At 41.7% G+C, this 13,711-nt stretch overlaps 1 protein-coding gene across 1 annotated transcript in view; it reads left to right on the top strand.

Moving 5' to 3' along the window:
* Positions 1–13,711, top strand: part of TMEM241 (transmembrane protein 241) — a gene marked incomplete at its 5' end in the record, with an annotated part of 56,305 nt that overhangs the window by 24,468 nt on the left and 18,126 nt on the right. Inside the window, 2 exons of the mRNA XM_010132003.1 lie at positions 1,014–1,083; positions 3,786–3,879. Of these exons, the coding sequence (XP_010130305.1) occupies positions 1,014–1,083; positions 3,786–3,879 (164 nt within the window). The remainder of the gene's footprint in view (positions 1–1,013; positions 1,084–3,785; positions 3,880–13,711) is intronic.

Below are 13,711 nucleotides of genomic sequence, written 5' to 3'. Positions count from 1 at the left end.
GGGGTCTGGACAGGCTGGATCGACGGGCTTGAGGCCAGTGGTATGAAATTCAGCAAGACCAGGTGCCGAGTCCTGCACTTGGGTCACAACAACCACTTGCAACACTGCAGGCTTGGGGAAGAGAGGCTGGAAAGCTGCCCAGCAGAAAAGGAGGGTGTAGCGAGGTGAGTGTCAGTCAGTTCTTCCAAGTAACAAGTGATGGGACTAGAGGAAATGGCCTTAAGTTGCACCAGGGGAGATTTAGGTTGGCTAATAGGAAAAGTTGCTTCACTGAAAGGGTTGTAAAGCGCTGGAACAGGTTGCCCAGGGAAGTGGTGGAATCCCCATGCCTGGAGGTATTCAAAATACATGTAGATGTGGTGCTGAGGGACATGGTTTAATGATGACCTGGCAGTGCAGGGTTAATGATTGGACTTGATGTTCTTAAAGGTCTCTTCCAACAAAAATGATTCTGTGAATCTATGATTCTAAAGTAGTCCTGCATGTCAAAAAGTGAAAAGTGGAGCTTCCTCTTCCTCCAAACGTGTAGAGCCTGAAGGCCAGAGAACTACTTGGAATTGTTGTTACCAAGAACAACCAGGGCCCAGGTTCCTGAAAATGCAAGTACTCGAGAGTGACAGAGTTCAAGTGCCAGAAGGGAAACAGGCAACATATGTGTGCGTTTCCTGTTGCTTCAGTAGGAACTATCACGAGCTCTGTAGTAAAAGAAGTGGATGTGACACTTGTCTATCCACCAGCAAGGGCTGCTTAATCAGGATCTTCTGTATACTAGCAAAGAGTAGTTACATATCCCTTTCCCCCTTTTCAGCCAAAGGCAGGAACTGGCTAGAAGCAAGGTCAGAGAGAAATCATTAAACACGCTGGAAAGCATCATAAATGAAAAGTCAGCCAGCCGTAAAGGCTCAGAGGAATGTTAAACTGGTAATGTTAATATAATTGCTGTTCTCTTGCTTGTAACAGTGGGTAATTTTTTCTCTCTTATGTTCCTCTGAGTATATTGCTTTGTCCCTCAGGTGATCTCTTCAGTGCCTTGGACTTTCCATTCCTGTACTTCTACAGGTTTCATAGCAGCTGCTGTGCCAGGTAACCTCCGTGTAACAGGTCATGTGGATGTTTTCAAAACAAGAGATCCCGTTGACTTCCAACCTTGACTTTCAGTTAAAAGCTCTGGAGCATACAAAAATAAGTTATACTAGTGTCTGCTGACATAAGCCAGTAAAACCATGGGGAATCTGTGGTTTTATCTCTGCATATCAGTTGACATGTATTTGAAGGCCTTAGATTCAAATGTGCTGGAAGTATATGTGTTAGTGTCTGAGCACATTTCTGATCAGGATTCCCAGTCACCAGTAAAATAATTTTTGCCTCATGTAGCAAAGCTTTGATAAATAGCATCTCTCAAATGCTTCTCAAGTCGGATTAGCCCTTGTAAAACTTGCTGTTTGCAGTGATTACAAAGTATTAGTCTTCAGCAGTATATGGATTTATTTGCCTGTACATCTTGTTATTTGGCAGAATGCTTATTTTGGGTAAAAGGGAAAAGCTTGAACAAGCATTCCTTTATTTTAAGTAGCAAAAGTTCACTGCCCAATAGAGTAATACTAGTAGGGCAATGTAAATATGCTTCCTGTAGGTCTTCATTAGCTCAAAAAATGTATTCCTGTCTTTCTCTTCCAATCTTTTGCCAAATGGAAGTATTTTCTTTTTAGAGTGGAAAAAAAAGTCATGCTAACTGATGGCAAAATATTTCCTGATCGTTAGGGATTTTCTTACTTGTATCTGGATTTTCCATTAAAAGGGGATATTAAAAATGATTGTTAATTTCCCTATGTACATAACTTTTTGGTACAAAAGTGGCTTTTTTCCAGAGTGGACTAGCCACATTATCAGAAACTTGCAATTAGGTATTAATGAATAAGTTGTTCCATGGTAGGTAGATGAAATCTGTTTCTTCTTGAAGGCAGGGTCTAACTGCAGGCACTAATGGATATCTGTCTAGCCCAGATATTCTTCTCTTCTACTTCATTAGAATTTTACCACTGCTGTAGCCTCACACTTCTGTTTCCATTGCCCCAGTACGTCAATATGTATAGCAGGTAGCATTGTACACTACAGCAAGTGAAAGGGAGTAGATGGAGTAACAAGCATCTCAGTTGCTCTCCTACATCTTGAAATCTAGTATCTTTGTAGATTTGAAGTATTTGGAGGAAAACCTAAATGGTGTAAAGGTAACTGATGCAGGTAAATCTGCTACCAGTGCAGCGTATCTGAAACAATAGTAGTAAGGTGCAAAGCACTCCATTTATTTAATGCAATAAATTATGTTGTGACATCAGTATTTCAGGTGTTATAATTAGCTGTTCCACTTTTTATCTCTGGATTACACTAAACAGTTTCAAATCACTCCTCAGCAGGGCAGAAGATGCGCAACAAACCTAAGCCAGCTGCTGGACTTTCAAATGTTTGGGCAATGCTGCTTTACTGAACTCACTGATTTCTCAGAGTGGAATGCTGTACTGCTCAGCACTTTGCCTTCTTCAACAAGGAGCTGAGTTTGGGCCTGTCTTTTATCATCAAAGCAACATCTGCTTTCATGGCTCCAGGCACAGCAGATAGTCCTTTGGGGTCTTGTATTACGGCACAATGCAAGAAACCCTCATACCTTCTACTCCTGGGCAGTTATCTTACCCTGCTGTTTGGTGTATCACAAACACCTATTCTGATATGATGAGATGCAACTTTGCCACGTGTACTGAGGAGGGAACAGCACTTGACTGTGGTGCTGGAGCCAGGCATGGAACTTCTGACCTAGGGAGCCACCATCTTGAACCCTTCCTGCTGCTGCAGAGAGGGGACCAGCTGCATTGCATCGCTATCCAGAACAGCATACCCTCTTTGAATATCAAGGTGCTTTTTGCCTCACCAATTGTATGCTGTGTTGATCCTATCTCCTTTCCCATGCAGCTTCCCAGAGTACTTTGTAATCTCTTACGCCTCACAACCAGCCACACAGTAATTTGTGCCTTAGGTATTTTGAAATAATTTTCTATTCCCTGCTTGGTGGTTTACACTATTTCCTTGGTTCACAACCAGTGGAGTGTAAGTATGTCACACATGAAACAAAATCCAGAGCCAAAGCTTATAAGCTCTGTAAGTGAGGTATGGAACAGAGTTTCCTTAAGAGGAGTCTTGGCTACAGGAGCTTTGGGGACTACTGTCCTATACAACTTGAGAATCGAAATTCCCTTAATTGTCAGCAGAGAGCTCTGGAGTGTTCTGTTCCCAGCACCACTGAGTTATCTGTCTATTTGTTGTATAGTAAAGATGTATTTGACTTCTAAATTGGAATTTTGGCTTCATGAAGTTTAAACAGCTTGAAAGCTTCAGGCAGAAACTTTCCAGTGATTGTTTTTTCAGTTCAAGGCTCTGTGGAGGTTGAAGTAAGTTATTTGCCAAATGTGTGGCTCCTTTTGAAATTAGCATTGCCTTTATTCAGTGCCATTTCAATGCCTGAAGTTAGTATTTCACCTCATGTTTCTAATAATCTCTACTTTTCTTATTATGCATGTATATCAGACACCAGACATAAAAGTATCAGACTTACTTTACTCACTCTCTAGTGTCTGACTGAACAAAACCTGAGATGACTGGACGTAATGTAAGCTCTTTCTTTCTCCAGATGGGATTATCGGTGCAATTCTGCATTAGGAAAACCAAGATGTTTGTAAGAGGTTGCTTAGTTGAAATTAAGATCTTTATTAACAAGCTTTCCCCATCCCTTGCAGTGGACTGTTGGGATTCTTTCTGATGTTGCACTCAGTGAAGCTGAAAAGCAGCACAACCTCAGGGCAATATGCAGCATGGATTTTCCTTGCGAAGGTAAGGCTGTTGCAGGAGCACACTGGATCTATGCTTCTCCAAGGAATACTGAGTTCTGCATCTCTCTGGTTTTCCTTGCTGTTCCTATTTGACGCTCCTAGGGCCTGTTGGTGCAACTTGCATGTAGAGCTAAGTTAAATATCAGATGCATAATAATCCAGGATTGTTAGCTGAGATGAGATACTGTATATAGACTGAGTTTAATGGAACTGAGCTGATTATTGCAGCTGAGGATTTGGCCTACTGAATCCCAGTAACACAAATCTGTACTTTCCAAGATGTTTTGGAGAAGAATACTCCTTCTGAGAGTGTGTGTACCAGCCATTGTTTCCAGCGTATCTTCCACAAGCCAAGACTTAAGATCAGTTCCATGAAGTTCAGAACCAGAACTCTTAAGCGCTATTGTTGCAGGGGAGAGCGGTGGATGTCATTTGCCTTGGCATTAGCAAGGCTTTTGAAAGTATATCCCACAATGTCTTATATATAAATGAGACTCTTACAGTCTGGATGGACAGACAGTTAGATGATCACGCTTAGAAGGTAGAGGTTAATGATTCCTGCTCTAACTGGAGGCTTCTGACAACTGGAGTAGCACAGGGGCCTTTCTTGGGATCCATCCTGTTTAAGATCTTTACTGAAGAATCAGAGATGATAGAGTGCACTCATGGTTGCAAAAATACTGAAGGACAGGGATGCCTTCCAGAGGGATATGGACAGGCTGGAGGAGTGGACCAACAGAAATCATAGAAAATTCAGCCAGAACACATGTGTAGCCCTGCAGATGGGAAGGAGGAGCCCCTGACAGTAATACAGGTTGGGGACTGGATGGCTGGGAAGTAGCTCTTTGGAAAAGGACCCTGGGTATTTTGGTAGACAGCAAGCTGAACATGAGCCAACAGTGAGCCCTGGCAGCTAAGGCCAAAAGTATCCTGGGTTCTACTAACAGTAGCACAGGCAGAAAATGAGGTGTTAGACCATATCTGGAATAGGGAGCTTTGTTTTGGGTACCTCAGTAAAGGGAAGACATTGATCAACTGGAGTGAGTTTGGCAGAGGGCTGCCAAGAAAGTCAGGGGGCTGAAGCCCTTGCCTTACAAGGAGTGGCTGCTGGACCTGGCTTGTTCAGCCTGTAAGAGAGAGAGTGTTGTGAGGACCTAACAAACAGCAGCTGCCCAGTGGCTGTGGAGAAATGTTCAAGAAGACAGGTCCAGGCTTTGCACAGTGGTGCATGGTGTGAGGAGGGTGCAAGATGGCAACTGTAAATTGAAATGAGAGGTTCAGATTTTTCTTCCCCGAGGACAAGTCAGGCAGGGGCACAGGCTGTCCAGGGAGGCTCTGCAGTCTCCGTCTTCAATGGTTTCCAAGACTCAACTGGATAAAGCCTGTGCAACCCCATCGGACCTCAGGAGGTCCATTCATACTGGAATTATCCTATGATCTGTGGATCTAGAGTCTGGCTGTACTTGATTTAAGCTATTAACAGATTATTTGTTAAATTATCAGTGATAAATGCAGTCAGAAGAGTTTTCAGGCTCCTTTTCCCTAGTTAGATTGTATTTATTTTCATCGCTTGCAACTAAGTCACCTGAAAACCACAGCCTGCCTATGTGGCTTGTAATCACAGCTTTCTAACTACAGTGAATGAAGCTGTTACCTTAAAAAAAAAAAAGAGACTTGCATAATACGTTTGTTTAGAAACTGTAGTCAAATGAGTCCTTGGTTCTTCTGGGGATAACAAGAAGGGAGTCATATGGCTCATTTTGGTTTTGCAAGCTGTTCCACACTGCACAAGTCGCGTAGAGTTTCTTGCCAGCTTGAATTTCTTCCAGACATTATGACTCTGCAGATTTTAGTACCTTAGCTTTCTTGCTCCGTTGTAGCAAGTCAACTGATCTAAAGCTTGCTCTTGCATCTTATTTTAGTGATTTTTTTTTTAAACGTTCTGGTTTGTAGATGGGAATATCTGACTTTGCTAGTAAGTGTTGTGAATGTGAAGAAATGGTTCTACGTGTGGTATTTATGACCTATCTGAAAAAAACGTAGGCAAAAATGTGTTGCGAAATATATTTTAAGCAGATTTGGGTCCTTCCCAGCTGAAGTGGATCAGAGCCACAAAGTCTAGACTGGATCAAAGCTTTCCCAAAATTCAAGGGTTTCTAGATTTGTGGGGTTTTGGCCAAACCTAGGCATAAATCAGACAAAATTTGTTCTAGCAATTGTTGTCGATGAAATTATAGCAACTAAAAATTTGTCCCTGTGTCGCTCTGATAATTTAATCTGTTCTTTAGCTTTAGAAGTCTATGCTTGTTAATGTGCCTGGTTTAATTATCTTGCTTAGGAAGGTTTTAGGAAGGTTTTAGCAGAGCAAATTAGTCCTTTTCCTGTTGTAGCTTTTAACCTGGTGTTCAAATTATATGTTTTGAATTCAAAAAAGGGAATAAGTAATAAGGGCATGAGATCGTCTGTAACACCAATAATTTTATCAAAACTAGCAGTTTTGCTAAAGTCTTTCACTAGTGTTTTAAATTTTGCTATAAGAATGATTTTAGGGCTCAGTCATACCCATCTGAGGGCAGCATTGAGGAGCATGGAGGAACTGCTGCTCCAAGTGCTGAAGTGCAGCTGATTTGGGCTTAGAATTCAGTGAATGCTTGAAAAATTCGGAAACACTATACATCAGTTTTAGAACAGGGATCAAGAGACTGCAGAGATGACATGGAAATAGGCAGAAAGGAAGAGCTGAACTTGCCTACAAAGGTAGGGGCAGCTGCTCCAAAATTCTCACGAGGTATCTAGTAGCTATAAGGAACTATAAATTTATGTATGTGGTAGTGAAGAAGAGTCCTATCTACCTAATCACTAACGCTGCTTCCTGTGGGTGTTCAGAAGCGTTAAAACTACATGCTGATCCAGCCCAGCATTTCCTGGGTACGAGGCCTGTCTCAATCACATCTAGTCATCATAAGTCATCTTCATACTGCAGAAAAGCAGTACTTAACTAGTACTGTAAAAATCTGTTCAAATCCAAGTGTGTGACTAGGAAGGACCTTAATATGGATAAAGAATAAAGACAGAAAGTAATTAAATCTGGACTTGCAGAAGAGATCCAGTGGAAAAAAATCCTCTGGTCACAACAACGGCCTTATGTTCCCACATGAGCATTTTTCTTGGATTGAGTAGTGCCCTAGATCATCCTCTTAATCTCTCAGACTGACTGGAGTTTTCACCAGCATTGGAAGGGAGCAGCATCTGAGGCCAGAATATGTTTATCTTGCAAATGAGCCAGGAAAGGAGAATGCTGTAGTCCTCAGACAGCAGCACAGGCCTCTAGGGAGATGCAGAGAATCAGAAAATCTGTTTTCCATTTGGTTGCTTTGTACCTGCATGACTGATGACCTGGGGTTGAGATCGTTGCCACCACTTCATTTTTTTTTTTTTTAAGTGCTGAGACCAATAAACTAACCATGAGATCTGATTGGGCCTGCTTTGCAGATTCAAGGAGAGATTCTTTGTGAAGCCCATGTATTTGTCCCCCTTGCCCTCTAATTTTTCATTCACTTAAAAACTGGAGCTGGATCGTAACTTGTTTTTACTTTGGCAGCATCAACTTAATGTCTGAGGTATTTTAATTCTTCCCCACAATGATTTCTGACAGCTTTCATGTCAGAGCATTGCTGTATACACAGGTTTCATCTGTGTATATTGTCCTGTGTGATATTTATAGTGACATGCACTATTGCTCTCTGCACTATTGCTGTGAAAGCAAATAGTGTGCTTTAGTCAAATCTGTATAGCTTCGTGAGAAATGCCAAAAAAATCACTGAAGTGGTCTGTAAAACAAAACTGCTTTTAAGAAGGCCAACGAATGTGGAATGCTTTGTCATAGCCTTGCGCAGAAGAGCAAGGATTTGAAGCTATACTGAGATTTCTTGTTTTAATTTGAAAGCTATGCTGGTATCATGGGTCATGTACTGGAAAGAAAAACTGGAGATGCTCATATGGGTGGACAGAAGCATCTGATGAAAATGCTAATGAGCTCTAACAGTGCTGTCACTGAGTATGTTTAGATTAAGGCTGCCAATCGGTATCTGGTGATGAAACCTGTTACGGTCTTTAAAAGTAAAGCAGCAGAAATAATTTAAATCATGAATAGAAGGGGAAAATGGTATTTCAGAACTTTTCTTCAGCGAGATACTGGTTACTTTTGAATTCATATTCCTGTATTGTGCTGATAAACTTGTAGTGGAGAATTCAGCTTGTTTTTAATAGGAATGTATTGAGACAGCCTGTTATAAAGAGGAAGAATAACTGGGAAGGTCAGTGGGTTTTGGATTCTGTTATCTTCCTCTGTTATCTGAAGAAATGAAGTTGGATAACTTGTTGCATTGCTTTCATGCTGGTTTTATGCATTGTTTGAAAGAAAATTTACATTAATCTAATCAGTAGTATGCAGCTCTTTTCTGTTTGGCCATCCTATGCACTGTTATGCAATCTCTAGTGTATTTGAACAGTGTTGGAGGCTCCCTGATGCATAAAAGCATCCTCTGACAGCTGCTTTGGATCCTTGTTTGTTAACTTTAGGAGTGTTTGCTCCACATCACCCTGTGTTTAATGCTGGCTGCCAGACATTGCAGAAGTAATTTTGCAGAAGCGTCCGAAAGAATACCTCATCCATGGGTCCTATGTACCTAACTGTAGCCCACTGTGTTTATAGCCCAGCAGTTTTAGTCTTCTCCCAAAGTATATGTAACAGCTATTCAGAATGCCTCCTGCAGTCTTTGATTTTGTATACACATCTGTGTATCTGCTTCTTTGGTCCCCATGGTGTCTTGAAGAGAATGGACAGATTAGATCCATCTCACATCAGCATGAAAAAATGGGCAATATCCCTCTTAAAGATTAGAAAAGTACTGATGTTTTTTATTAAAGCAGAAATTCTCTTTTTCCTACTTCTCATAAAATGGAGAGGCTGCATCTGCAAGTCCTCTGGGGCCTCTAGCCTGGTTATGCTCACTGCACCTCTCTTCACAAATAGCAGTTCACATAGGAATTTTATCTGCTTTAACTCTAGGGGCAAACCAACCAAGAGAAATAAAATGTATCCATGCTTTTCCACAGTTTTGCAGTCTTAAAGCCTCTGTTAAAGCATGTGCTCGTATTTGTAAATCTCTGAATTCCCCTCTCACTGCTGCTTAGCTTGCAAGTGCTAAAAAATATTCTGGTCCAGAATGTCAGTTTGCTACCTCTGATGACGACTTGTTTACTTGCAGAAATAAGTGTCACTCTAGAAGAGTTCTGCCATTGGTACCGTTTGAAGCAAATGGCTCTCCTTGTTCATCTCTGCCCTAACCGGAGAGGATTCTGGATTAAAAAATGTTTATAAGTTTTATACTTATAACCAGAACAAGAATGTGTTTCCTTGTCTGACACTTGCCCACTTGCTTACATTGTAGAGTGAAGCAGCATCTTTGCATGCTGCTGTGCTCAGGCAGAAGTGACAGTGAGATTCTTGGCTGAAAATCACACTGCTTTCTTGGCTTGAACTTCATAAAGCTTTATGCAAAAATGTCATAAACCCCCACTGGAGTTCCGTAAACACAGTGCGTTTTCATTCAGCAAAGATACTGGACTATGTGGAAGGCTGTGTCAAGATCTCTGCTTGCCCAGCCTGAAAGAACTGCAGCTGGAAGCAGAAGCCCTGGGAAAGAGGGGCAATTGTGTGCTAGACCTGGTCATACTCTGCTGGTAGGTGCTTTCTGTGGCACCAGTGTGATTTGAAGTGTGTCTCTAATCTGAGACGGAGTTTCCATCACCCTAAAACTTTCAAGTATGCCAAGAAGGGATAGTTAACTTCCTTCATCTCTGCACCTTATGTACTCTTATGCATGTGGATATGAACACACATGTGCATAAAGATAATTAACAATGGTAAAAATCCTTGCTGATTCGTGGTTGGTCTTTACTGTATGAAATATGTACATTTATTCTTGATACATATTTGATTCCTGAGTGAGTCACCATGGGGACTGTGCACATACCTTGGAAACGAAAATGTGTTTCTCAACTGAGCTTGATGAGCAAATAAGGCAATCAGTGTGCTGTTAATTGCATCTCAAAGGTCTAAAAAAACCCCTGTTGCTGAAACCTTAAAAGTATAGTTTTTCAGGTAGTTTCCATAGATATCAAGACAGCTTGATTGTTACTTTTGTAGCATCCAGCACTAATTACACTGTATAATTGTTGGGGAGACATTGGTCTCCGTAACAAGTCTTTGTGTGCTACATGACCACTAAGCTAAGCGGCACAGGCTCCCTGGAGCACTAATGCAATTTAAGGAAGCTGTCTTGTGAGAATAGGTGAGACTTGTTGGAGATTTTGGATCTCCAGGTAATGGAAAATTTTAATACGTACAGTAAGAGGTGTTGTGTAGGGCTGTAGTTGTATCCTTTGAAAATGGCAGCTACACAGCTTTTGGGCCTGACATGGTCACACAAATAAGTACATAAAGTTAGGTGTTGCAACTTGGGCTAATACTGTAGCACAATTTTCAGCTGTGCTCGATACAATAAATCCAGTCTCGGCAAACATTAATTGATAGACTGAGTCCTAAGAGATGCTCTGGATTAGTTTGTTTCCTTTTATCCATCATGGTATCTATTTGAAGTGCATCACATACATTCGTGTTGTCATTCTCTTGAACATAAAGCAAACTGCAGAACCATTAGCTTGAAGTGAATCTTTGGAAGGTACTTTCACCCCTACCCTTGACAATAGAAAATGACAAATTAAAAGTAGACTTTGTCAAATCTAGAAGAATTTTGAATTGCAGAGGATGCAGGTTCATTGGGTCTTCTGCATAACAGATCCCTAGTCTCCCATGTTTTTATTTGTTCTCCTGCAGTTAGTTACTTCCCTGTGGAGAGCTGAGGCTGGGAGATGAATCATGAGTGAGACAAAGAGAAGACAAAAGAATGAGAACTCTTTTGGAAATTGTTTCCATTGCTAATATACTGATGTAAATGCCAAATTTATGTGGGAGAACCCATACTAATGTAGAAGGTTTCAAAGCTAGCTAAGGTTAGGCTTCAAAAAATCAGCAAAAATAGCCACATTCTTCTCCCTTGCTGGTTCCCTATTATTTTCAGGATCTGGATTGCTAGCTACCTTTTTTTGATTCTTAAAAAATTCCATGGGTGAAATGTCTCTGCACTCCTTCACAATTCTTGAACTTGACCATTGACTTGTCTGATAGGCACTTGGTGTCGCACTCTAGGTTGCTTTCTTCAGAAATTTCTCAAGTTGGCGAGCCGCTGCTTTCTGAAACAGGTCTCCCCATCTTTCTCTTCCTCTCTCTCCCAAGCTCACAAGCAATCTTTGCAAAATCTCAATTGCATTTATTCCTTGATCCCAGTCTGTACCCCCTTTAAGGATTAGATGTTGGCTTTCAAAAGAAGTCAGCAAATAGTCAGCCATAGGGCTCTGCGGGAGGTGGACTGAATGGCTTATGTCCTGTCCCTGAAATATGTGGTGCTCAGGGAAATCACAAAGGCTTCAGACAGTCTCGGGAGATGACACTGAGCTGTTCTTGTCCTGGCCTTGGCTTGCGTGGAGAGGGAGAGGGCAGAGTCCAGCCGTCTCTCAGTGCACGTTGCTGTGGGTGGTTGTGCTTAGAGGGCAGAAGGAATGGGCTATCTTGCAGTGGCTTCCCACCCTTTCTGAGGAGCCCAAACACTATAGTCAATTATAGTCACTTCTGTCACTGTCTTCCCATGCACGGGACACACAGGGACCACTGAGGCACACAGGGCTATGTGTGTAATCTTCTGACATTGCTCATAAAAGGTATCGCTCAAAATGGATTAGCTCTGTTAATGTCATAAAAAGAATTTTTTGAAGTATCATGCTTTTTAAGGTTTATAATGGAATATTTTGACCTTTTGTAACAGTGAATGGTTAGAAAACCCTGGAAAGACTTTTGGTTTTGAATGGAAAAATAAAACCTTAAAGAATACCAATTCTTCCTTGCAGTCCTTAGCATGATAATAATAATAGGATGTTGATTTCTTTCCATTACATCATTACTAAAACAGCATAAACACACCAGAGAATGGCAGTACAGAGACTGTGTCTCTGTTATTATTGTTGGTTTGTACGGAAAAGGGTCACAGGGAGATTTAGTTATCTGGGCTGGGAATTGTTTGTTTATGAATTAGGTTTTCCCAAAGGAGTTGTGCTATGAGAAATACAATAGGAAATGGGCTTTATACATGCACAGAAATACCAAAACTGTAAGTGTGATGTGAGAGAGAGGTTGATGGAAACTTACTATTTTTGCTAACAGATTTTTAAAAAATGCTTGATTACGCATCCTGAAGTTTTTAATATTAGTGATATCCTTCACAGACTTCTATTAGTCATGACAGAAAAACGTTTTAAATCTGATGTCAACAGGGATCATAAGCACTTCAGGTGTTTCCATAGATTTTAATAATGGAAAAATAACTTACATTGCTTTTCGCTAAAATATTCCTCTTAAGCTAGGCATCCTCATTGGTTCTGACAATATCCTTGAACCCTTTCAGCAGCATTTGTACTTTCCATGTGGAAGTAAAGCAGCATGCCTAGTGTCTCTTCTCTTAGAGCAGTGATTCTGGGGGCAAGACAGCATTTGAAGATGCACTCAGAAACCACATAGGTCTTCAACGGACAACGGCCTCAATCTACAGTGTTCGGCCTGAGCCCTTTGGGCAATCTGGCATGGGAAGAGCCGTTGCTGAGAATGTGCGCAGCATCCTATGAAAGACCTCCTTCCACAGTAAGGTACTCCAGATACAGTCGTCTTGGTGCAATGGACCAGTCCCTATCTGGGTCATTAGATTTGGTTGCAGAGGTGGCTTTAGAGTGCACAGCTAGGTGTTCACTTACCTGATGTCTGTATGCGGAAAAGAAAGGTTCACTATTGGCTTCCCGGTTTGCTCAGGGGATATTTTCTGGGGTCAGTCTTCTGGTCTGCTTTGTGAAGATCTTACTTGGTTTAGGGCGACACCTAAGTACGTGGCTTTGGACTGAGTGTCCAGCTGACTTTTGAAAGGACAGGCATACATGGAAACTCATTGATGTAGCCTGTAACATATCTGCCTTTGGTGCCACTTCTTTTGCCTTAGTCACTTCATGTCAAAGTTCTTGTTCAGAAGTCATGGTCCCCTGAACTGTGTTCTCTTCCTCTTTGAGAGATAACAAACTGACAGGTTGAAAGTATCGGCCTGGTTAATTTGGACTTTGGTAAGAATTACGAAGTGGTGCACTTAAAATGCCAATGTATTCTGCCTCCAGAAAACTCAAGTCAATTTTCCTTTTCTTCATGGACCCCAACTGCCAGGAACTTCATGCTCTGCCTGCTGGAACTAGGTTTTTTTTCTCCTGGATGCCAGCTGAGCCACCACTGAGCCACGGCTGTGGGAGGTCACAGTCCACTGTGAGGAGGCTGGAATTGCCTCCTCTCCTGCTTTCAGTCAGAGGTCCTGATACTGCAAGGCAGTTATAGTAACCGTTCCGGCCTGATCTGGCTACTGGCCTACCCACCGGCATCTAGCACTTGGGAGGAAGATAGGCATAGACAGATGCTGATCTCAGTCCTTCCCAAGGAGCCAACCCCTTTTGTGCCAGATGTACCTAGCTAACTGTCAAATTGCCAGTTAAATTCACCGCCTAAGTGTGACAATCAAAAGCGTGGTCATCTTATCTGGGTTATCAGCCTTCTCTGCCTCTTGTTGGTAATCTCTACTTTATGACCTCACAAGGGTTAGACAAGGCGGACAATAATTTGGAATGCC

Source organism: Buceros rhinoceros, unplaced genomic scaffold, assembly GCF_000710305.1.
Source record: "Buceros rhinoceros silvestris isolate BGI_N320 unplaced genomic scaffold, ASM71030v1 scaffold7892, whole genome shotgun sequence".
In the NCBI taxonomy this organism is placed as follows: Eukaryota; Metazoa; Chordata; class Aves; order Bucerotiformes; family Bucerotidae; genus Buceros; species Buceros rhinoceros.
The sequence above is the reverse complement of the archived record's forward strand: the minus strand, read 5'-3'. Positions and strand labels throughout refer to the sequence as shown.